Below are 27,043 nucleotides of genomic sequence, written 5' to 3'. Positions count from 1 at the left end.
TCAACCAACGCAACACATGCCACCTCCTTAATTTAAAGCCTGACAGTGGCTGCAGAGCTGTGACTGCGAGGTGAAACAAATGTGCAGTTGATTTGTTATTATTTGTAATGGAAGGGGTTAAAGCGTGGGGGCTAACGGCACTCTGACAAATGGAGAACAGGGTATATGAACCATGAAATGAACACTCTGGCAATTGGAAGGCAGGAGGCTTTCAGCACCATGGTCAGCAACAAAGTGCCTGCAACAGCTCACTGCTTGAGCGATGGTATTCACAAGGCTAAAGAGAGCCGGGGAGAACAACAGAGGACGACGGAAAAGGCAGAGGATTGTGGGAAAGAAGGGAAGGTGGGGAAAAAAACAAAGCAGGTGAAAAACATGAGGATAGGATGATAAAAAAAGATGCATTTTCAGTTTGAGTCTTTCATCGGCCAAGTTTGAAAAAGCAACAGGGAGGAACACGCAGCGAGCAAGATCAATAACTTTATTAGAACAAGGACACACATTGACTGGACAGTTTATTTCAAGCCAATGTAGAATAGAATAGAACCATTTTGTAGAAAATAAGGTCAATCCAAGCTATGTATTTATTTATTTTTTTCCTCCCAGAGTCTGTAAAAGTAGCTGTCCTCGCAGCTGTCAGCCTGTCTGTCTCCAGGTAAGGTGTGCAGGAGTTTATCAGGCTAGAGCAGAAGGCAGAGCTCAGATAAAGTTAGAAGGAGAAAATAACCTCCACCACCTGGCTCCCCCACTGCTTGTGAATGTGGCTTTTTCTCATTAATTGTTGTTGTGGTGCGGTATACAGCCATTAAACAGTAAATAAGTCATTAACTATGCTGGCTGCCAGGGTGCCCCGGGCCAGGACCTGCATTTGTTGCAGAGAAATGGAAGTGGTGGGCCCTGCAGGCACAGAGGCCGAGGTTAATGCAGCTGGGTTGATGACGGACAGCCGGGGCTCTACTGCACCAGCAGCTCACCCACACACACACACACACACATACACACACATACATACACATACAGTATGAGTATTTGCCTACAACAGATATGGAAAAATAAAACTGCCAGATAATAATATAAATGCATACATTTCTATGTCATTAAATATTGGTAATAATGTTATTTGCGAGCACAAAGGTTAGAAGCATTGTAAAAGTGAACTGAATCCATCTTTCCAACCTATAAAAGGTCAAACATTCAATCATTCAATACCTGCAGCCAAAATAGGACAGGACAGATGTATGGAAAGAAAATCCAAACACAAAATGTTTCTATGGGCTCAAAAGTTCAACAAAAACAAAAATGCTGTCCGTCTATCGTCTCCTCCATAGTGGATTACAGTGATCATTGTTTCTGTTTATCCTTCATTCCTTTTTTTTAAGTTGTCCTTTGTGACATTATATCTTTTTTTCACCTGGAAGCAAATCAGATTGTGAAGGAAGACTATAATTTCAAGGTCATTGGATCTTCATTAACTGCTAGTTATAACAATATTAACATTTCAAAAGTGAAAAAGCAGATGCAACCCATCTTGCCAGTTTACATAAAGTTTATTATACTCGTGAAGCTCTATCTATCAACATTTGTGTGGTATAAAGTTATAATGACTGTAATCCCACAGTGACCTTCCTGCTTTGTCAGTAGAGAACGACAGTTTCTAGAGAACATAAATTTGCATTGTTATTGGCAAACATTAAAAGATTGAAAGAAAAGATGATGAAATAAACTGTAAGTGCTGAATTAATTCAATTTCTGTAAGATTTGATTTCACATTTTCTTTGCAGAGCATTTTACGTTGTGGCCGAAGAGCCCAACACACACAGACAACACAAGCCAATACAGACATGCTGTAATACGCACACATCACTACAGAACTGAGATATAATACAGAACTATTGTTATTATGGATACCAGTAGCTGAACATACCCAATTTCATTTATTTTTTTTAGGGGGGGAGCTAAAGAATCAATGAAGGAATGATCTAAATGAATTGTGAACCACTTTCTGTGTTCAGCTCTAACTAAAGGGTGATTAGGGCTCATTGTGTTTGGTTCATATAAAAAAAAGAAGAAAATCTGGGAATTTTATTTGGTTTTATTTTGACTGAACACTATAGATGAACCATTTAATATTATTTTACTTACACTGTGGGACTCAGCATTATCAGTAACTTTTTGGAGCAGGAAACAATCAAACATTTCGTGACATAAAATCAAGATGAAAATCAGTTAAAAACCAATCTATCAGCTCAAGAAATTGTTTCGTATTTTTTCGAATTGTTTCGAATCGCGAATAAAGGCATCAAGCATTCACATTATACACTAAAGTGTACAACAACGCGAATGCTCCGTAGTCCGAACCAAGACAGCAAACTTTCACCTTGACAAACGCAGCGCAAACCAGATCCACTTCTTCCATTCTTACCTTTCACAATAAAAGCCCTAGACATATAAACTGCGTAACTGTTTACCAGAGGCAAATTCCCTCTTATCATTAACACATTTTGCTGAAAGGAAACTAAAAAAAGCTTACAGTAGTTTAGGCTATACAATAATTTACATCAGACAGAAAGACAGACAGGGAAATATTAACTGACATTTATTCGTAACACCCCCCGGTGTGAAGGCCTTGAGCCATTCCTCGTCCATGCATCGCTTTCAAATCAAGAGACAGGAACAAAGAGAAACAGGGCGTCCAACAAAAGTTCAGCTTATAATGGCGTACCAGTTAGGAGATTCAAATAGAGGGGAATGTAATCAAACTGATTTTGTCACTGACGCTTGTTTGCGTCGCATTCAGTTAGAACACTGTGTCATCGACATAATGCGCAAAAATAGATAGTTAGAACCCATGTGTTTTTTTTTAGAAGGAATATTCAAACGTCATTTTTGGTCAATTTTGATAGCCCGAATCTGCTCTCTTTGTTTTTCGTTGGAAATGTAACTATAAAATGAGCCTTAAGGGTGATCCAGTTGCCTGCAAAGTTGTTTTGGCCCACACCCCTTCACACTTCTTGAAATCCAAACAAATGTCAACCAAGCCTTGCCAGACCACAGTGAGTAAAACTAAATTTGTAGGCAGGCTTTCCAAAGCTGGTGATCAACCATCTCTGCTGCTGCTGATAAAAATGAGCAGTCAAAATAAATATCTTGTGCGTGTGGGCTGAATAAAAAAAACAATCTTTAAAATCCACATGTTTTGGCTGAAAAAATATGGTGTCAAATCTAAGAGACAAAAAAAAAAGGCTAGACGCCAAAATGAAAACATCCCATCCTATCACTCAGTATCAGTGAGCGATGGGGGCTGGTGTTATTCTAATAGGACTGTAATTAAAGCCTCCATCTCATCTCACTCTCATACTTGTACACACTCTCAAAACACACACAAACACACACAAGCAGGGAAGCACAAAAATGCTTTGTTCCTCCCACCCACCTCTAGTCCATCAAGGGGTGTGTGTGTATGGGAGGGGGGGTTATAAAATCATTCTTAATTACACATTTGTCACATGAAAAGCATTCTGCCTACTTTGTACGAGCTCTAGCAGTCTGATTAATTCAGCAATCCTCACATTCCAACTGCTCATTATACACAAAACTTCCACTCCTCTCTGTCTTTTTTATCTATGTCTTCCCCCATTTCATTTTCTTCCCTCATTCCTTTGGTCCTTGACATTTCAGGCTTTTCATTTGAGTGTACTGATGTACGCTTGCCAGATCCAGTAGCCACAGAGGCAAGCTTTTCCTTGGGGATTCGGGGTTTGACAGCACACATAGGCTGTCAGTGTTCTATGTTGGCTATCGATGATAGGACAATTAAAGAGGAGGGGAACGCGTTGTTTCTTGCTATTTATGTCCTACTGTCCTGCTATCATCTGTACAGGCGTCCCCGTTGTATCAGAAAGAAAACTATCTTTACACGTTGAGCTTTGGTGCTATGGGTGGGTTTACCCTCAAACAATATATTTGCTATTCATTGTAGTCCATTAGTACCCGGACCACTTCAGGCTGTTCTCACACACTGTGTGTAGCTATACCTACGAAAAGTAATGCAGTATAATTTATGTATAACCCACGTAATCAATTTGTATGTAATCCATGTAATCGTGAGCCAGGAAAGGTGACGTATATAAAGAGTGAAGGCTGCGTAGGGACGAGGTCTGGGTGGGTCTAAAGACACTGTACTTTCACCCAGGAGGCTGCTATTCGTGTCCCGTGCGAAACCAGAAGTCAACGTTGACTTATTTGTCACGGAACTTCCGTACATTAGTAACACAACTTCCGTAGTTATTTCAATCCGAAACATTGACTTATTTGTCACATAACGTCCGTATTCAAGTAATGACACTTCTTCAGTCATTTTAACCCAAACCACAACCTTTTTCTAAACCTAACCAAGTAGTTTGGTTGCCTAACCACCGTAGGGGCTTGTGCAGATACACTGATCTGTCATCTTTCTGGACATTCTTAGAAAAACACTAGAAAAATAACCAAATAATTTCAATATCAAGATATTATATGAAGTATGAGGATACGTTGACCAGTTGAACAATCACAGCATAATGGCTGATATTATAACGTTGAATAATTTGTTTATCTTATATTAATTTCAGGGGCTTTTGAAGTAACTCATGTAATTTAGTGTTCAATCCATGGTAGCGGTAGACCAAATAATCGGTTTGGACGATTAATCGGCGCCAATGGGACGTTTTTTTGCATGGAGGCTCCATACACAAAGTCAAGGTAGAGGGGGATAAAAAAAGTTACCTCTCAAATATATAACGCAACACTATCGGCTTTGTCCCAGATACAAGACAGGCAGACAGGCAGGAAAAGAAATCATTCACTGTTACTTTAACTTGCTTACTGTACCAATTTTGCGTTCTCTCTTCCAAATAATCCAGCCACATTACTATCCTTTCATGAAATGAAATCGCACACTTTAGAATCCTCCTTAACCTGGGAATATGCACCAACATTAATGGTTTGCAAGTGGGGCATTTAACAATGTATCAGAAGTAATAATGGCCAGTCATACTGTAAGCCACAGGGCAGCACATCGCCCATTGCAAATAAATTAGTGAATATTCCAATGATGTAATCCACCCAATCACACTTCAGGATATTCCCTTACGAATTATTAAATTCGGAGTGACAATAAACTGATTCATTATAAACGGTGCATGCAAAAATAGCTAACTAGGCTGCTGCAGAAGTAAAGAAGATATCAGTCCACTATACACACAAGTGTCAGAACACTAAAGAAAACATTAAAAAGGTCAATTTAAAAAAGCATAATTTGAAAATCTGAAAAACTATGTAAATAGAGCATATACTGTATGTGAAAACAATATGTCTACATCCCACACAAGTGGAGAGACCATCCTTTGAGCCATATGTATTTCATTTCAACAAGCGATAAAACCACAAGACCATATTGTCCACGGGCAGAGTGGTGTAGAAAAAACCCTCGTCTCACTTTTGTTGTGAAACAGTGTTCATCTGTTTGAGCTATTTCCATCTCTGATTCCTTTGTGAGCTTACAGGAAAGCACAGGTCCGCTGCATCCCTTGAGATGCTAAATCTCGACATCACAAAGACAAACAACATCTGTTTGCTCTCAGAAACTCTCTAGCAGAGCTGCTGCCAGGGTGGAGATATCACACATGCAGGCTGAACAAAGCAGTAAGGTGTCTCTATCACACTGTGATCCCCAATCTGAATCGTGTTTTAGAGAGAATCCCTATAAAGTTTACTTTGCTTAAATTGTCTGGGCATCTTTGACAGGGATTGTCCTCCGTAAGAGTGGAGCCAAGCTGAGCATTTACCGGATCAAATCTAACACATACCAGTTCAGATCAACCAGCAGCAAAATGGGTCTCTATCTTTTGTTGGGCAAAAGTCGATTTTGTCCCACCTGCCTCTATTTGGTAATATTTTTGGCTCGCCATGAAATTGCTTTTACTGAAAAGTGCAAGGAGCACCATAGAGAGGACTGTCAATACAAATCAGGCGTGGCAGTGCAGTTTTGGTGTCAAAAATAACTGATCCGCAGCCTGCTCTGACCAGCTCTGAGAGCTGCCTCAGGTGTTCCCTGTTTTAACAAAAACAGGGAACACTTTAAGCTGCCTGGGGCGTTTAGTTTATGCCTGACTTCTGAATTTTTCTACACAAGTTGACATCGACATCAAAAGTGTAACGCATGTCATAAACGCAATAATAATGCGATTGTTATATGACAAACTCTCTTTTAAAGGAACATTGTGTAACATTTCGGGAGATCTATCAGCATAAATGGAATATAATATTCAGAACTATGTTTACATAATCACCTGAAACTAAGAATCGTTGTGTTTTCATTAGCTTAGAATGAGCATATCTACATAGGGAGCGGGTCTTCTTCACAGAATCCGCCATGTTGCTCTGACAAGTTTCTACAGTAGCCCTGAACGGACAAACCAAACACTGGCTCTAGAGAGAGCCTTTCACATTTTTACGTTACTTGAAGGCCACCGTAGTTCCCCGACAAGCTTGTGAAACTGAGGTAACGTGAGCTGCGGAAGTGCAAAACCGTGGTACCGCCAGCCGCCGTCTGACTTTTGTTGCTCTTAAAATAGTGTTATTATGGTTAAGGATGGCCTCTGAGCGAGATGAACGGCATTACCACAGTTTTGCACTTGCCGGCTCACGTTACTGCAGTCTTGGAAAGAGAGGAGTGAGCAGAGGGGTACTCGGTTGCAATCTGCAACCACATCACTAGATGCCACAAAATCCTACAAACTGTACCTTTAAATCTGATTGACCATACTTAGTTTTTGGTTTACCATATTCATGCAGCTATTTAAATGCATGAGCTGCTACAAATTGTATTTTAGAAGGAAACCTTTCCGGTTAATTGCAGTTGAATGAATAAAACGCATTTGTACCGACAAAATAATAATTCAAAGGACAAACAGCGTCGACGTAAATGGAATTCTAAACTCATCTCTAATGGTGGAAATTATTCACTTTGCAGGATACTTATGCTGCCGTGTGTGTGTGCTCGTGTTCCCACCCATAGCAGGTTACCAGTGAGACATGAAACATTCGTAGCAGATGTGACCAAAAGCATCACAGAGCAGGAAGTTGGATCCCCCCAGGGGCTCTGACACACACACACACACACACACACACACACTTGAGCCAACCAGCCTGAATAATCGCTGTTTTGTTTTATTGACATTCAGCTTCTGAATATATACCTGCAGGCACCAAAAATGGACAGAACACACAAACACACATTTGAGACCACAGTCTTGATTTATGGTGGTGCACAGTGCTGACACCACCTACCCCAGGTGCTGCCAGGAGATAGAGCTCTGCGTGAGCCGCAACCCATCACACATACACACACACACTTACACACACATACTGTACTCTAGCTCCAAGGCCAACACATTATATCATACTATATGAGTGTATTAGTGACAGAGCATGTACGCACTTGCCACTAGAGTAGCTATAAATGTTTCTCCTCACAGCATGCTCTTTGGGCCGGCGTGCCACCAGCAGCTGGCCCCCCACCCAGTGTCACTGACAGCACAGAGAGTAAATTAGCCCAACTGGCTTGACCTAACCACATGGGGTGTGAGCACAGTCTGAAAGTGTCTCCCTCCAAAAAAACAAAAACATCCAACACCGAATCAGCAGTGAAAAAACCCTCAACACTTCACCACTCCCTGCTTCTTTGGCTTCCGGCCTCACACATTCAAAAACAATGACCACAATAACAGCAAGACTAGTGAGATACACTATTTTACATTATTATTATAATACATTCATAATTAATTTGCAACAGAAAGGGTAAACAAATATATATTTTTGCTACCCCTCCTGGACTGGCTTCCATGTGGCAGGTTCTGAGATGTATAAAAAGTATTCATTTAATATTTATTCACTTATGGTTATCCATTTTTAATTCTCTCTCCCTCACACCATGGACTCACACACACACACACTCACTCTCAGACAATAGGCTACACACTCCAACACAGTAAGTGGTGGTATGCATCTTTGAAGTGGGTTTGTGAATGCGCTCTGCAAATAAGCAAGAAGAAGAAGAAGAAGAAAAACCTTACTCTGATTGGTCGAGAAGATACAGGAGGAGACATAGCTAGCTTTTACCTGACAGCAGCTGAATAGGCTAGTAAGTAACAACACTATTCCAATGGGACAGCTGTGCTGTGTGTGAAAAACCTTACTCTGATTGGTCGAGAAGATACAGGAGGAGACATAGCTAACTTTTACCTGACAGCAGCTGAATAGGCTAGTAAGTAACAACACTATTCCAATGGGACAGCTGTGCCGCGTTCCTGCTGTGACACGGCCGCTGGAGCTGATCGCGGCCACTCTGGACAATGCTTGTAATTCCACCAAACGTGTTTCAGAAGCATTTCAGAGGCGTTTCAGAAGCGTCCCAGAAGCAGCTCTCTGCTCTGCTCTGCTAGGATTGAGTAGGCTTTTTCACAGGATGATTCAACTGTTTGTTGAATGCCTCCTTTGTTTACCCGCCACCGTCGCTGGTAGTTTTTATCAAATTAACCTGCCACCAGCCAAATTAACATGCATTTGGCAGGTGGCGGGTGCTAATTTCCAACCCTGGATGTGACCCCCACAGTGTAAGATGGAGCAGGGCCCTCTTGCTAGTTCTGTCTTGATTACCTAAGTCAATATACAGATATCTGTGTGCTGCTCTGCTGGGTTGGGTAAGCCTGTAAGGCTGTTGGAGCATGCGCTCACGTCTAGCCCTAATATTGTACGTGGATTGTCCCAGCTCATACTTCTCCATTACGACTTTCAAACACATGCACAATTCATTTGACGCCGATGTATTCATCCCCTGTAGTGTGTGTAACATTATACAGTGGAGTTGTACATACTAATCTAGTCTGTCTGTTGATTTGATAACATGAACTCTAATTAGAGCCAGCAGCATTGAAATCTAATCAGTTACACGGTTTGGCCTAGCTCTAGATGGGGGATGAAATCTTCAAGACTGTCGGTCAGTTGTTGTTATTGCTGACTAAAGACAGCAACAGGGAATTTAAATGAGACACGTTGTAAGAGTTGTGACGTGTAGAAAGAAGCTCAGATAGAGGCTCAGCCTGCGATGAGGCAAAGATCACAGACATAGTTAACTACCCCGCGATCCCAAGAGTATATCACGTCTTATTAAAATTGTATTAGCAACAGAGAAGAATGTTGTAGCAGTGCACTGTGAACACTAAATGAAAGCTGAAGCTCTGATCTTTTCATCGATGTGGTGAGTCAGTCACCGTGCAGTACGCTGGAATGGATCTTAAAACCTCTGGCTTAAATGGTAAACACTGTGTGATTCAGACAAATACTGACAGCAAATGGGAAAGGATTGTATTCTCTATTTATTGAAGAAGTGTATCAATCACAGGCTATGGCAAAGATAGCTCATAATACATTCAGTTATTTAGAAGCAAAGTAAGCCATTTATCAAAAGCAATAAACCAAAGAGAAACGTAATGGTTGTTTCCTTCTCACTACCATGGTGTATTTGTATAATAACAACAATACTCTCTACTAGGAATGTCACGAGAATCAATATTTCGGTACCAAGTCGATGCCAAAATTCTGAAAACGTGACGATACCATAGGTACCAGGGACTCGAGACTAACGGCGTCTGCAATCCAAAAGGAGGCAGTAAACTCACTATTGATGCGTCCTGAGAAAACAAACTTCTTTTTCCCCTGATAATGCTACTTGTGTACAACAAATCAGTGTTAAAATCGGCAGGACGAAAGATAGTTAACGTTAGCTGTTAGCTGTCGGCAAGCAGCACAGTCTGTGGAGCAAACAGCTAACGTACAGAGGTTCCATCATTATGATGCGTTCAAGTTCTATCCAGTGAAAATGATTTTTAGACGAAGGTAAATTAAAACGTTTTCATGATGTGTTCAAATGTAATCTTGCAAAATGTAGTTTTTCACGAGAATGTGATGAATGATGATGAATGAGATGTTTTTACAGCGATATAAAATAGATGTTAGAGAGGGAATTATGACCTGTTAAACTTCACAACACTAAATCTAATTATTTATTGTTTTGTTATTGTTTTTTTCCATAGTATTGAATTGGGTATAGAGAATCGTGGAATTTCGCTGGTATTGGTAATGGCTATTAAATTTCTGGTATTGTGACATCCCTACTCGTTACCACTCCTCATATCTAATCCTGGTAAACTCTGATACTTCTCTTTAAATACTACCTTCTACTCGTAGTTTTGCAACTTAGCGAGCAATAAGTTGTTGCTCTCAATAATCACACACACACTTGGGAAATTGCTATGTAGTAAAAACACTTGAACTTTAGAAAGGTAGGTATAAAATTGCATCACTCACATATCGACAGATCAATAGATCGATAGAGAGATAGTGAATGGAAAAAAGAAAGACAATGCATTACAACATTGCAGCCACTCTCATCAGATGGTGCATATTAGAATAGTAGCTCGTCAGCAGCCTCCCAAAACAATAAAACAGCAGTCGACAGACAACTTAGCCCATCAGCACACTGTTAAATTACAGCCATCAGCACCCCCCTCCCCCCCTCTGGATCTAAACTCTCATCTCTAGCACCAGGAGAACAATCTGCAGAGTAATTAGCCTCCACCAACAGACAGTTACAGAGAGAAGGAGGACGTTTGGCTTGATTAAATTATTAAACCACACAAACAAAAAAACAAAAGCAGCATCAAAGAGGCAATGCGGCTCTCCTTCAAAAGCTCCTCGCTGTTCCCTAAATACAGAATACAGAGAACGTGTTCTCCCAAGCCACTAGTTGGCATAATTAGCTAAATGTGTGCATTTGTGCATGAGCGTGTGTTTGTGTGTGTGTGTGTGTGTGATTGGAGCCATTCCTCCAACTGCTATCTAAAATAACCAAGTGGTTAACGACAACATGATGCCAGGGAGCCCCCCCACCCCACCCCCACGCCAACGTACACACACATCACACGCGTCTACACACATACACATTAAACAATACTCTAATTACAACATTTATAACTCCCCCTTGCCTCCTGCGTCTCCTCCAACCCCCAACCCACAAATCTGTGAATCTGGAATTGAATTTAGCCCAAGTTGAGGGCTGCGCTGGCATGAAAAGACTATTTGATTAGAACGGCAGTTGTTTCATTTGTGGTGCAGCAGATTGCAGAGCCTCTCTATCCGGTGTGCAATCTGTATTCATTACTCGGTGTAAAAGGATGATCCATGTCCTGACACCAGGCTCATCATTTCATGCAGATGCACAGCAGCTCCACGAGGCCCTTACCGAGCCATCATACCATGCCTCCCCCTGAAACCTCAGATAGACTCTTCTTTTCCCCACTGCTCACCACTTTATCCCTCTTTCCTGGTTTCTTTTTCTCTTTTCCTATTGCTAGTATCTTATCCTTGTTTCCTTGATGACGTTTTTGGCCTCAAATGAGTAAAGCTGTGACGAGTGTACGATTGGTTGGCGGGTTAGATATTGACACAAACATGTTCATAATATTTAGGTCAAACTAAATACATTGCAGCATTGCCATTAAACAACAGAAATCAGCAATATTAAATAGGGCTGTGTATTGGCAAGAATCTGGCGATATGATATGTATCATGATACAGGGGTAAAGATTGAATGTATTACGATACTGTAAGTGACATGTTGTGATGAAGGCCTTGTGACCCCTCTTGAAGCTTTGACGAGGCCTAGTAGGGGTCGGGACTCCCAGGTTGGGAACCAGTGGTATAGCAAACAAATCACCATATACATAAGTAAAAAACACTTCACTGTTTAATGCAACCACAACAGTGGTATCTTCTTTTACATTTATCACAGTCCCTGTAACATCCAACATCTTAGCACTACTTTGAGAGGACACAAACACTGAGAGGGTGCATAGCTTTGCAAATAAAGTATTGACTGGGTTAATCTTTGCATGTAACTACTATTAATTAAAAATCAATATAGTGTTTTTGAGTATCAATACACTATCACAAAACATAATACATTTTCTTACACCCCTAATGTTGAATTAATAAACGCTAAAAATTGGGGAAAGTATTCAGCAAAATATTCAGAACACGATCAGCTTTGTGAATATTCCATTTAGCTGTAGCAGTATTACAGGTAAAAGAAAAACGACTTTGTTCCCTCTTTCTAAAGAGCCACAGATATCTCAAAAGAACAGTTTACAGCAGCTCACTCCTTCCGTTCTCTCTCTTTGCTCCTTTATTCACTGCCCTAAACCTTTTCTTTTTATTCCATGCTGTGGCTTGCAACCCTGCTCTTTCTTTTCAAGGACTGCAAAGGCCTGCTGGCCCCCTGCCACCAGCCTCCAAGACAAAACTGTCAAAAGACACACAGCATTTTAAACTGCAACATTTGGGCCCTTTATGTTAGTGTGTATGAATTAGTCTAATCCTGCCCTGTATCCATGCGTTATGCACCCGCAGCCACGAAAATACCAAAAGTTTGCCAACACTTTCTCGCGCACTTGACTGCTCTTTGCACTCTGCGCCTTGATTCGCGAAATTAGCAGCTAGAGTCCACTTTGGCAGCATCTTGCTCCGCCATACTGCTGGGCTCCGAATGGATGGCCCACTGATGACTGTCCTGATGGGCACACTCACCGAACCCTCTACAGATGTTCCCATGCCAGCCAGACATGTCACAGCTACAAGCTGTTTCATGACATATCACACATAAACAAAGTCCCAAACTTTCAGATACTGACTAGTAGAGATGTTCCAATACCATTTTTTCCTACCCGATACCGATTCCGATACCTGAACTTGCAGTATCGGCCAATAACGAGTACCGATCTGATACCAGCGTGATAAATAATATATATTGTTATTATTATTATTTTTATTATCATTATTAATATTTAACAGCTATTTATAACTGACCATGTATGGATGTGAAATGATTACCATCTTTGTTGTATGGCCTGGCTCAGGTTAAACCTAGTTTCGGTATCGGAACAACTCTACTGACTAATAGGTATTTGAACTTGTTATTTTCTGAAAAGAGTACTGTAAGAGACAATTGTGACGGATCAAGAGCTGTAATATTAGGCATGTATATTGTATTTTTAACCCTACAAGTCCCTGGAAACTGTGAGCTAATAGCTCTGCATGAGTCTCTGCTGTTTGAATAAAGTGAATCCTAATGCATAGTAAAAAAAAGTCTGTCTACTTTATTTCAAAACATGCCCTTAAGCTCTGTGCCTCCTTTTTAAAGTGAATCAAGCTAAAAATAAAGCAATGAATTTTGATAAGGAACCTTGCGTCAGCGGAGATAACCCAGAGGAAACTCATTTTGCTATCAGGGAGACGATTTGAAAATTCATTCTGTGCTGTTGTCATATCCTTTTGTCCATGTCATTACGGAGTGATCTGGGGAGCATCAGCTTTGACAATAAGGGGAGGATGCCTTAGTTCGTCTTAACAGAACAAGGTCACTTACGATACCCTACGCTCCCTGACACAACCGTCTGATGTCTTGTATGTCTTTCAAAAAAAACACACAAGTCTTTCCACAACTTCCTTCCGGGGTTTGAAACTAGGATCCTAAACTTTCGGGGCCTGTGTGGTGTGTGTTTGTGAAGTGAAATAATCCCTTTGGCAGAGTCACACAGAAGCCAATGCCTCTCCTTTGGAGACTGTAGAGAGGGGAAGCTTAAAAAATGAACTTCCAAAGAAGAAGAAGACCACAAGCACAGGACGCATGCCTATCTACCTTGTGCCATATGCTGCGGAGGCAGAAGGGGAAGAAAAGGCAATGCAAAGGACTAAAAATGACATGGCCAGCCTGAGTCTTTTAGACAGACAGGGCAATGAGACCTGTTGACAAGCATGTAAGTGGGTTTGTGTGTGAGAGTATGACAGTGTGCATCTTTGTGAGTGTGCACGAGCCCTTGCCTTGTTGACAGTATGGGTAGACCTGATAAATGTACAGGAGTTTAATCCTAAAGCCATATATCCAGCAAGCCCTCCCATGGGCAGCCCCAAATGTGCTCGTGCCACTAGAAACCGCCACCGACCAGCTGTCTGCAGTGCGCGCTCGCGGCCACGCTTCGCCAGCGATGATTAGCCTGCGTACATCCACTGGCGTACGCTAGAGGCCCGCCTGTCCTCTTCTCCCTCTGTCACCGCTGAAGGACATCACAACACAGACATGACGGAGGAGAGATGCAAGGAGGGGTGAGACAGAGGTGGAATAGACAACGGGGGAGTGGAGCGTCCCAACACACTAGACATGACCGAGACAGGCCTTCTACGCCAGAACATTGTCCAGAGCTGGTGAAGCAGTGAGCTCAGATAAGAACCTCTATTATGCAGCCTGGCATTGATGTTACACACCACAACCAGCAGCTGACTTCCCAGAAGTGCCGCCAACGTGCTCTATTTAGGACGGGAGGGAAATGTATTGCTTACATGAACAAGTCATTTCTCGTAAATACACCACTCCTCCTCCTCCTCCTCCTCCTCCTTCTATACCCTCTCTTCCTGCTTCTGTCTCTTCTGGGTGGAACAAAAAAATCAATGTGCATCACATCCATTACCCTGCTCTTGCTCTGCTCTCTCTGTCTTTCTCTCATTCACTCTCCTTCACTTTATTCTTTTTTTCTCCGCTTCAGCACAAGACATCAGCATATTAATGAGGTATCTTTCAAACTGATAAGTAAATTACACATTTAGAAAAATGACACTTTGTAGAGGATGTTTGAAGGCCTTTTAAACCCAATTAGGCATTATGACATGTGATATCGGAGAGAATACTGCACTCATTTATAGAAATGGTTCGAGCCCAATCACATTCTGTACTAAACAGGAACTGCACAAAAGTAGGAGTGGTTGATTAGCGCCACCAAGCCATGATCCATAATGGCTCCGTGATCGTTTTAACATCCTATTAATGTTTAACTTTATGTGCCGTCCGACTTATTCCACCCGACAAATTGCATAACATCACCGATGATGAATGTAAATAGGTGAGCATTGTCTGAATCGGTAAAGTGATGATGGCTCTTTAGGGATTCGAGGTAACACACGGCCTATTTGGCTTCAGTTCGTCCTCTTTCCTGATTATGGAACGTTACCGCCCTGCACTGTGCTTTGCCTGGACAAGTGAGGCTTACAAATCACCCCTGCAGCAGTTGGAAGAGCTGGAGGAGTTGAAGGCACTCGGCGCAAGGTTTTACTGCCTGTCTTCTATGAATGGCTCCCTGAAGGCTCCTATGATAATAGCTCACAGCCGTGCCCTTCACGGAGCCTGACATCAAGCACACCCCTACAGCAGAATGGAACGGCATATCAACTTACCCAATGGGGTGTCACATCAACTCATCCACTGGTTTCTGGTCATAACATAGGCAGAAGTTGAAATGGAATAGTAGTAGCTGTAAGGGTTGGGCAATGTCTACCGAATTGGCATACGACAATTTCCACAGTGAAACATCGAGGTGGACAATGATATCGTTGGGGGTGTCCTTTCGCTGCACGTCTGTATAGGCCTAGATCTGTACACATACATAGATCTGTCTCTCCTCTCTGCCGAGCTGCTTGACTGAGTACTGAGCACTCGGACTGCACGAGTCATCCAAACTGATCAAATCATACAGGCACAAAACCTATAGCTATATCCACCATAAGAACAGGCGGCAACCTCCGGGTCTGAAAAGTGAAGCCTGTGAGGAAGTGCCTTAAACTTGCATTCTTTCTAATAGCCAGCAGGGGGCGACTCCTCTGGTTGCAAAAAGAAGTCTGATTGTATAGAAGTCTATGAGAAAATGACTCTACTTCTCACTTGATTTATTACCTCAGTAAACATTGTAAACATGAGTTTATGGTCTCAATCTCTAGGTTCAAGTCTTCTTAAATACAGCATGATGTTCATTTAGTAAATTATGGTCCATTTAGGTGTGTTTTCAGTTCATAAAAGTTAATTTGGTCGCCTAAAAATATCTTATTCAGCATTCAGTTGTACTTAGCTCCACCTTCTTGTGTCACTTCTGGTTGCAAAAACCAAGATGGCAACGGCCAAAATGCTTCAGGCTTCAAAACCGTAGTCCATAAACCAATGGGTGACATCACAGTGACAATACGCAAATACAACTATCCAAACCAATGACAATAATTGTTTTGGGATTGATTGTGACAGCCCTAGTGTCCACCTTCAGTTGCACTCACAAAAAAACAATATGTTGATAAATCAGATTGTTCATTTTTAAGCACGCAATGAATGCCATTTGTGCCACCACAAGTACATGTGTGAGTTAGTACATGAATGAGGACTAAGTCAACAATGGCTAAACTTCAACATGCTTGGAGAATTTATGTTTGTTTACATCAACCCCATCTTTGTTGAATGACCAAGACAGGCAGATGAGATAATGTATGTATGTTTTCAAAAGGCAAGATGAGTAGCTACAAGGATGAAAAGAAAGCATCCACAATATGACTGAAGCTTATTTTTCAATATGACTCCATACATCAGACCACTGTAAACAAGCAACAAATCATTTTCATCTCTGCTGTTACAGCATTTTCCTCTCCACCTGTTTCATCCTGTCTTAAAATGTTTTCTTTACTGTTGAATGAAGTGAAAAATTACTGATGAAAACAAAGTCAACAATGTCAATCTCAGATATCTTTGATGTATTCAGACAGAAGCCTGAATACATTCAATTAAGTTAAACATTTTGCCAAAGAAGCTCTAGACTCACACATCTCCCTGTGTAGAAGTGAGAAATACAACCCAAAATATTATAAGTAACATTTGTTAGGTAGTGCTGAAATTACTTGTCGATTAATAAATTAATCAATGACAGTTGCGACAACTAATTGTTTGTCATTAATCAAGTAACAAGTCTCTAGCAACACTGTTCATCCTGAGGAGAACATGAATGTCTGTACAAAACTTCAGGACGATCCTCCCAATAGTTCTGACTTAAAATGTATCAGTCTAAAAGTCATAATCCATAAATGGTCTTGTCTGTTTCTAATAAGTTTCACAGAAATTAATGGCGCTTTTTCACAGATCATAACAATGTAAATAACCAATTTAAGTAAGTTATCATATCAGGAGAAAAATTTAGTAAAACACAAACTTTGTCAGCTTTTGTCTCCTTGTGGCCCAGTAGAGACTCGGACCAATTACTCTGAACAAGTATTTTTTGTGCAGAGTACAGACAAAATATGCCAAACCGAGCAAAGCCTCAAATAGCGTCACATGGTCCCGGTCATCGCAACCAACGTAACCAGAATTGGTCTGAGCTTTTTTGAGGTAAGTGAGTGGTTCGAAAAACACAAAAAAGAAAGGACATACAAAAAAGAGACATTCATCCATCCAGCCATCCATCATAACCGGTGCTACGGTGAAGCCAATTTCCACAAAGCTGCTAAGCTGATTGAGGCAGACCAAATCTGTTTCACCAGCTTACATTCCTTCAAAATGGCCATCTCACTTCCAATATCACGGGCTTTTACTGTTCCCCATTCCCCTGGCTCAGGCTGAGAGTTAGCAAGGCTTAGCTGGATGAAACACTCCAACAGCCCAGTTCTCCCCTGGAACCCACTGATATCTCTATAGCACAGCCTCTCCCCACATAGCTACACTTAGTTGGTTTATTTACTCATGTTATTATTCTTTGTCGGTTTAATTTCTCTGTTATATTTTTTGTTTCAAATCATAACAATATTACAACCATTAGGATGTGAGCGAAAGATTTATGTGAATTGTGACGATTCCAGGCACACAGACACAATCTAATCACAGCGTCTGTATACACACACACACACACACACCTTGGCAAAATGCACAGGCAGCACTTAACCACAACACCTTCTACTGGAGTAGATTAAATTCACACAAGGCCTCTTTGAAGAAGGAAATTGCACAGATAAGAAACAGATTTCTATGAGAGAAGCTAGTGAGGGAGCCTATAGAGAGAGAGAGCGTGGAAGTGTGCAATGGGAATGTTTGCTCACCTGTAAGCTTGCTCCTGCATGTGCCACTGTACATAGTGTGATCATATACATGATACTTATCAATCTTTTGTCGTTTATTGTGTCGTATTCCCCTCCCCGCTCGCTTTCTCTCTCTCTCTCTCCCTCTCACACTTTCTCTGTCATTTTGCCACAACAGCAAATATCCTGTTGGCCCGGGCTGCAGACTGCTGGTGCTGGTCTATCTGGCCCTGGGATCGATCCGGCTCCAAGCTGAGGCCTCCCATTCATCTCAGAGCCATAAAATGTGATTAGTGCTGACTACAGCACTGCAGGGAGATGGGCTGATAGGCCTGATAGCCTCAGATAGGCTGGGTTGGACACTCTACAGGAAGACAGCAGCAACAGCATGCTGTGGATTCATCCTTGCCTTTTTTCCCCTTTTTCTTTTTTCTCTATCGCTCTCTATTTGCTTTTTTCTCAGTCTCATCTTTGTCAATCTCTTTCTCCCTCCCTCTTTCTTTATATTTGTCTTCACACTATCTCTCATTTTTTTTGTTTGCTTCATATCTAAGCCTGACAAGCTTGTATGCACACAAATTACATAGCAGCAGTCAAACTTACAGTAAATGCCAATATTGTCAGTTTTACCTTCTTCTTATACTGCAAAGTTACATTCATATGGTAGAACGAGCCTCCATCCCCCTCAAGCCACACTCACTGTACCCACATACAGTGTATCTCTGTGGCATGTGACCACCTCTGTCAGCCAATCTTGGAGCTCAGAGCTTTCTAGTGGCAGAATCAAGCTCGAAGGCTGTGACAAGAAGTGAGGTAGGAAATAGATGACTGCCTCAGTTCTGAGGAGAAACAACTTTGGCGGTGTTATTTCTAATGCGCTGAGGCGTGTTAGAGGACATTCTGGGAGGTATCGTCACAATTTGTATGTGTACGATTGTACACTACTAATCTCTATAAACAGATATCTGCATATGAATGCAGTATTTGTAGGCAACGGGACAAGATTTTGGTATCAGAAGCATTCTGGTTTCTGTTTGTAGTCCAAGTAGCATTGACCAATTTTTATTAAAGCTAAATAACTTTAGCTTTTTATCTATAAACAGATATCTTCGTATGAATGCAGATATACAATCTGGTCGTACACATTGTCTCTCAACTGCATTCTTGTGTCTCAAGTTGCTAATCGGACTGTAAACCGACGCATGGAAGACCAACTCTTGGCCCGGATATCCGCTGGCTACACCCCGAAATATAGCCTGTTGGCCCCAGAGGCTAAATCGTCATCAGACCGATAGCAAATGGGTTCTGTGATTGCTACACTACTGACATCGTGAACTGTATCATACCTAAACATAACATTATTTCATACCAGTGACATCTTCTGTTCACCGTAGCCTTGTTGACATCCAGCTTCCAAAAAAACTGCAGAGAGGAGTGCACTGCTCCTGAACAATCATTTCCGAGGGAAACACAGAACCTGGTATCATCTTAAAATAATGCTACGCAGAACACCGAAAGCCCGTTACTAACTTGTGATTTGTCTGTTATTGAATACTGAACTTCTACCTGACATCTTTATCAAATTTGATCTGACTACATCTTGTCTTTATATATGTAACACTAGAAATATTATAACATACACCTCAGTAAATTCTGGGGATGTTTGATAAGGTAACAGTGTGAGATTAGCGTAAAGACTGACGACTTAAGAAGAGGAATATTTATATATCAGTTGGATTTGTTTGTTCCGGCCATTAATGCATTTGTCAAACTTGCACACCACCAGTTTCACACATAACACGCCTTATCAGGAAGGCCACATGCTTGGAAGAAGGAAAGGGCTTGGGAGTGCTGCTGGCACATTTCAGGACATTTCCACAACACTGGTGTGAGGGAACACTGCACTTAATGTTTGATTGAGCCAATTTAGCACCCTTAAAGTAGAAGTCTGTGTGTGTTATAGAAGATAGAATGAAATTGGGAGAGAATCCCTACTTTATGGTTAATGGTAACAGTATAGAAAACCACAGCGTGCTGACCTGTGTCTCACGGACGTTCTCCACTGTGAAGTTGAACCAGACTCTGAAGCGCGGGTTGCAGGTGTCGGGTCGGATGAAGAGGTCAAACTCAAATTCACTGATGTAGTCAACACGGCCGAGGTTCCCTGCAGAGGCGGTGAAACAGCTTACATTAGCATTAAGTAGAACTGAGCAGAGAAACACAGTGGATCATTTGTTCTGTATTGCTTAAAGTTCACAATAAATGGACTCAAAACATTACAAACAGACAGACACAATGATGTTATAACACAACACAACCTCATTTCAAATTGAGGATCTGCTTTCAAAGACAGATGTGTGAAATCGATAAGTCACAATAAAGTGCTTCACTGTCATGGTGGTCTCCTGCATGGTTTGTTACTGTATTGCTCATTTTACAACATTGGTGAGTCTTTCGAACCAAGACAATGCCCACAGAGAGCAGTAAGTACGAGGAGCAGAAAGACCAACAGACGGGGTTGTTCCAGCCATCCATATCTGACACATAATATACTATCCACAGCAAAAAAGATCCAGATGATCAGTAGAAGTATAATTAATCCGATGGGAACTATTTCCCCGCTTCCAATTCTCATAGCTGTCTATAAGATGACTGGATGGTAGATGATTACATGACAAGCTTTCTAAATATAGGCCTCGTCTGTATCTTCTGATTCGTATGTGGACACACATGTAGTGGAGAATTAATGATTGTCAAAGAAAAAAGATGGGGGGGAAAAAAGAGAGAAGAGAGGCCTTCTTGTCGGAGCTGCACAGAAAAGAGACAAATTGACAGCTTATTTCCACTGAATGCTGTGCTTAACCCAACACATGAGACCAGTCAACTCCAGACAGCTGTTGAAGAGTTAAGTTGGCTGGCAAACCGGGCCGACGTCCCTCACAAGTCTACATCAGGGTACCGTTGACCACCTGGTGGCAAGTAGTATCGCAGCAGCAGCACGCACGCACAGACACAGCTGATTATAGACAGATGGGCTAACTACCACACTGTCAAAGTAGATCCCTCTCCTTCTGCCATTGGACAGAGCTAATCCACTAGTCAGCTTGAAACACACACGCACACACATACTGCTCTGCTCCACTGAAGCTACCCTCAGAAGTGCTATCATTAGTTTATATAGGACTGCAGAAAACTACAAGGCGCTCTGAAATAGACCATTATTTCAGTTTAAAATGTTATATTTTACACAGCATGCAACAGTAACACACATGCAGTGAGAAAGAAAATGCAAGAGGTTATTGTGTAACAATAAGATGATGACTGATCCGTATTTACATTTGAAGCCCATCCACCAGCAGCTTCCGCAGCTAGCACTAATGGTGAGTGGCGTCTCATTCCAGCACACTAGTGCCTGGAAAAAATCTCTCTCTGCAGACCTGTTTAGGGAGTGGCTGAGCTACGCTGAGATATATAACTGTTGCACTTAATCGACTCATTCATAGACTACTAATTCTACATTCAAGAAGCAAATACAACATCAGAAAGTCCGGTTATACAGACAATAAAAGACAGGCAGAGAGGCGTCAGAAGGAGAGAGGCAAGAAGTCTATGTGTTGATAAATGACCTTTATCTTGGCGAAATTACATGTGCTGAAGAAGACTTAAGCATGTCTGTCTTGCTGTCTGTATATGTGCGCATGTTCCTGCAGAAAATACATGTGAAAATAAGCTCTCTCCTGTCAGATCACAACATTGTGAAAATAATTCTAGAATAAAAGTGTGAAATCAACGCGTCAGGTTACATTTCAATGAGCAGCTCTAAATGTAGCCACTCTAGAGATAAAAGAATAGGGATGCACCGATCTGACTTTTTTTGTCACAGATACCCGATCCAGCTATTTGAGTCAATATCGGCAAGATATCCGATCCAGTATCTGTGCATCCCTATCAACAAGTGAAAAACGTAAAAAAAATGTTTACAGATGCCTCTCTTAAACTATATTGTGTATTTATCACATTGCACTAATGGTATTTGGGAATGGGAAATATGGAAAAAATCTGTGTCTCTGTGATAAACTCCTTTCTTCATATTGTTCTTACCTTAATTTAAAGTATGTTAAACTTCTTTATTTAATGTTTATAGAAAAAAAATATGATGTCCTTAAGTATTTATAATCTCACATTATGTTCAATTTTGATACATTTGAACTCATCCTCATTTAGCCATGACAACACTGAAACGCCATATTTTGATATGAGAACGTTGATATCATCACAAAGAGAGAGGTGATAGATTCAATGACTGAGGTAGCGACGGTCCAGTCCTAGTTCGTTTTGTACGGTGACTGGCTAGCTAAGAAATGGAAGGCAGGGACTAGCATTTTGGCCGGTTGGCAATGCAATCTCGAGTCATTGAAAGCAGATAAAGCCGAGAGCAGGCGGAGGGTTGAACCAGTCACAGCTGCAGCTAGCAAGCACGGACAAAGGGAGGAGATAGACAGCAGTGCAGCACCTGTTCCACACAGATGTGTCATCGAATCGATCATCTCTCACACCGACATCAGAGCTATTCACACAGCTGACACTGCCAAGTACAGCCCATTAGAACAAGTTGATAATGGCCTCCAAAGGTCACCCCTCCTATCAAAGTGTTAATAACGCTATTCAATGATGACAACACAACCACTCTCTCAGGGCACTTTCATTATTTATATGGGGGAATTTTATTTATTTTTTTAGATTTAAAGTGAGTAGATGCTTTTAAACCATTATCAAAAATCAATACAATAATCTTTGAATCTCCACTGAGAAAATCAGACTCACATCATTATAGAACTTCACTGCACAGTCAACTGGAAATTAAGCTAATCAATTTTCCTCTACGACTGCATTGCAGTCAGACTATGAGTAAAACTGCTGTATGTCGTTAAGCTAGAAGAAGGTTTGACAGGTTGTTACAAATGCTGTCAGAGACGATACAGAAACAAAAACTGTGACAATAATCTACTTTGTTTTCAATGCATTTTCACAAATCAGGGCTTGCGCTATCATTATTTATGATGGAAAGATTTCACAAAACATCACAGTAATTACAAAAGGAAAAAAGAAAAAAAATATGCTGCTAGCTGGGTGCAAAGCACGATCCAGTATTATTCATAAAATCAAGAATGAATTGGGTGTAATTGAGGCCAATATACTATGTTTGTCTTTGTCACCTCACAGGAATTCATCCACAACAGAAGTCTGTGAGGAAAGTGTGACAAAAGACTACTACAGGCTCCTTGTGAGGCCCTCAGGCTGCCTGTGGTTGCAGTCACTGAGACAGCGTTCAAAATGTCATCACTACATCATGCTTGATGAACGAGTTATGCTTTAACTTCACCTGTGTGTACAGCCATGTGTTTTGCTCGCATGGTGGAACTCTTTTCCACAAATCCTGCAACGGGTGATATTAGACATTTGTGTGAAATGATCATACAGTGGAAACCCCTAATAGGCTCTGCGGCACACGTGCAGACCGGCGCCCGTCTCTCTCCATGCCGCTACCGAGTGAGAAAACGAGATTCAAAAAAGCAAAGCAAGCTTTTCATTGGCACACACTTTCTCCTTTAAGGTTTGCAAATCATTTTGAATTTAAAATATCCTACTTTGAATACTATCTATACAACAATCTATGTATCTATGGAAAAACCCCAAATAAACACAAATGTATAAAATCTTGGTGCCACTGTTACTGGCCTAACTTCTGCAGAGTAGGCAAAAGATAAAGACCAAACTCCGTATCTGCAGCTTCTGCTTGTGAATACTGTAGCATGGGTGGCAATAGACAGCAGCCATGGGCGGCTGGGTTATTGAGCCTGATGCTGGAAGGCCTGACGTGAGAGATGGCTGCAGCCTCCGCGTTAGAATTACATGTTCAGCCCCCGGAGAGGCAGCGATATGACACGCCATTGATCCCCGTTTTAATTTTATGGTGGCTACCTCCAGATTCAAACGCTTTGGTGGGCTGGTAGCCTGACCCTTTTAATCAATCCCATATCATTTAGTATTTAACTAACATGAACGGCCAACTGGTTTTTCTGAAATGCCCTCTGAAAGCATTAACTAGATAAAGCAAAGATAACTTATGTTGAGTCTGTATGATGTTGAAAAGCGATGCACAGTACACCAGATTTGTCAAAAATTATTTCTAGTTCTTTATGGAACAGACAGACTGTATTAGTGCAAGTGAAGCTAATGAACTACAGACTGAGAGAAGATGAGAAAGAGGGAAAAAAGACACAATTTCTAGTCCTTGAGATCTCTTGCATAATTCCTCTTGAGTATCATCGCTCTCCATATTCTTCGTCAGTGGTGTCTTGGCAGGTTATGTTGAATATCAATCTTTGTCCTTGAGGGAAAACTAGTGCAGCGTTTAGACATTAACAAATTGGTTTTCAATGAACAGCTTAGCCCTGCTGGTGCAGCCCAACAAAACACAATTGCTGGTTCTGAACAAGATTTTACACATGACAGCCTCTCCTTGAGGAAAACCCAGAACAAAACCCTCTGTCTCTCTCTATCTTTGTCTGTCTTTCTCTGATTATTCCTCTCTGAGTCTTCTGTCTCTCTCTCTTTCACACACCCATGAAAACAAATGAGAAAAAAACAGCAAAAGGCAGAGTATTTTTCAAGAAAAGTGGAAATCACATAACATTATATATGTTTGTGTTGAAAACAAAAGTGTCTGTAAAATGGGTATGAAACCTGCATCATTACACAGGGCCATAGGCAAGTAAACAGGGTGCAAACATGAGGTGGCCAAGTGGACAGTCAGTCATTCACACATGGGCTCACAGAGTCTGTGTGTGTGTGTGTGTTTGTGTGTATGAGAGAGAAAGCGAGAGCTGGAGAGGGAGCAGAAGAACCTGGCTAATGTAATCCCATTATGGAGGTACAAGAGGGAGCAGTCACAGTGCTCAGCCCACACAATGGGCCGGCCTTCAGCCTGTAGCTATGCACTGGATGGATGGTTTCTGCCATGCAGATGGATCATCGTACAGCAGCAGCAGGCCTGCCTGCCTCGGGCCTGAGGTGGAACTCACTCACACTACCAGCCATTAGAATGGTAATAGGCAGTTGTTTCAAAATGAAATAGACTCCGTGGTTACAGTGCTTCCTACTTAGCAGACGTGTCGACTGTCGTATCCTAAATCTTACATATTTTCACACACAAGCTTGGTCACATACATTCTCCTCTCATAATATGTAGGAAAAACATATTAAATATTAGGGCTGTCAATTTTAACAAGATAATAGGTTAATGCAAATTTGTTGTATCGCAACTAATTTCTTTAACGCATTAACGCAACTTGTGATTTTTAGGTTGTAGCTGGCTCAGTTTTAAAGATAGAGTGAAGAAACTGGTATCATATGAAACTAAAAAATGTAAGGAATCCATGTCATACTAGCTTGTCGCCAAGGATTATAAATAACGCTCCGAATTTGCGCTTAATTTTTGCGAGGAAATACTGGCATGGCCATTTTCAAAGGGGTCGCTTGACCTCTGACCTCAAGATATGTGAATGAAAATGGGTTCTATGGATACCCACGAGTCTCCCCTTTACAGACATGCCCACTTTATGATAATCACATGCAGTTTAGGGTAAGTCATAGTCAAGTCAGCACACTGACACACCAACAGCTGTTGTTGCCTGTTGGGCTTCAGTTTGCCATGTTATGATTTGAGCACATTATTTTATGCTAAATGCAGTACCTGTGAGGGTTTCCGGACAATATTTATCATTGTTTTGTGTGTTGTGTTGATTTCTAATAATAAATATATACATACATTTGCATAAAGCAAGCATATTTGCCCACTCCCATGTTGATAAGAGTATTAAATACTTGACAAATCTCCCTTTAAGGTACATTTTGAACAGATAAAAAATGTGCAATTACTTTGTGATTAATCACGATTAACTATGGACAATCATGTGATTAATCGCAATTAAACATTTTAATCGATTGACAGCCCTATTAAATATCTTCGTTTAGAGAGCTGCAATTAGCTTCCCTATACCAAACTGCAAAAACACCTACTGTTGATGCACAATCGACAATGCACACCCACGCCCGATAATACATTCAATTTCTTATTTGACTAGCATAGCCATATCCACAACTGTGTTTAAACACGAGACAAGAGATTAAAAGAATGCGGTACTGCTGAGGGAGACCAGCCAGGCACCTTTTTAAACTTATTTTTTGTTGTGTTCCATTTCATTATTGGAAAACACATCAGTTTTCCCCGCGGCTGCTCTGCGGTCTGGGGAGGATTCCTGGACACACAGAAGAGGGGGACTGATAAAGATAGAATTGATTCCAGCCAGCAGCAGCGGCAGCCATAGTGAAGGGGTCTCAGTTTAGACCTGCAGCTAAACGTCTGGTTTTTCACTGCCTCTCTCTCTCTCTCTCTCCCCCCTCGTCTAAAGGCAAGTTGTCACAGAGGCAACATCAATCTCCTGCCTCATGACTTCTTAAAGCCTGCCTTCTCCCCTGATGCCTTATCACTTCATCTGCAGGCAAGATTAAAGAGGTCACCTCCAAGTTTCCACAATCTAACTACCTAACAGGTATACTAAACTGCAGTCTGTCTTTTTAAACTGTTTAAAGGATGGGTTCACATTTTTTTCAAGTCAACCTTAAAGAAATGGTTCGACTTTTTGAGAAATACGCTTATTGCAGAGAGTTAGATGAGAAGATTTATACCACTCTCATGTCTGTATGGTAAATATGAAGCTGTAGCCAGGTAGCTTAGCATAGCATAAAGACTGGAAACATAGGGGAAACAGCTAGACTGGCTCTGTCAAAAGTAAAAAACTAAATCTGACTAAATCCGTTTACTAATTAACACATTAAATCTAATTTGTTTAAGTGTAAAAAACGACAAGTTGTGGCTTTATGGGGACATATGCGCCAGGCTATTTCTTGGCGGTCTCTTCCTGGAGTCTCAACTGGTTGCTCGGCAAACTTA

The 27,043-nt window shown here is 41.3% G+C and overlaps 1 protein-coding gene across 1 annotated transcript in view; it reads right to left on the bottom strand.

The window, feature by feature from the left end:
- The window catches only part of agbl4 (ATP/GTP binding protein-like 4), a 320,866-nt gene that overhangs the window by 276,791 nt on the left and 17,032 nt on the right, over positions 1–27,043 (bottom strand). Inside the window, exon 3 of the mRNA XM_037769115.1 lies at positions 20,067–20,191. Within this exon, the coding sequence (XP_037625043.1) occupies positions 20,067–20,191 (125 nt within the window). The remainder of the gene's footprint in view (positions 1–20,066; positions 20,192–27,043) is intronic.

Source organism: Sebastes umbrosus, chromosome 5, assembly GCF_015220745.1.
Source record: "Sebastes umbrosus isolate fSebUmb1 chromosome 5, fSebUmb1.pri, whole genome shotgun sequence".
Classification (NCBI taxonomy): Eukaryota; Metazoa; Chordata; class Actinopteri; order Perciformes; family Sebastidae; genus Sebastes; species Sebastes umbrosus.
The sequence above is the reverse complement of the archived record's forward strand: the minus strand, read 5'-3'. Positions and strand labels throughout refer to the sequence as shown.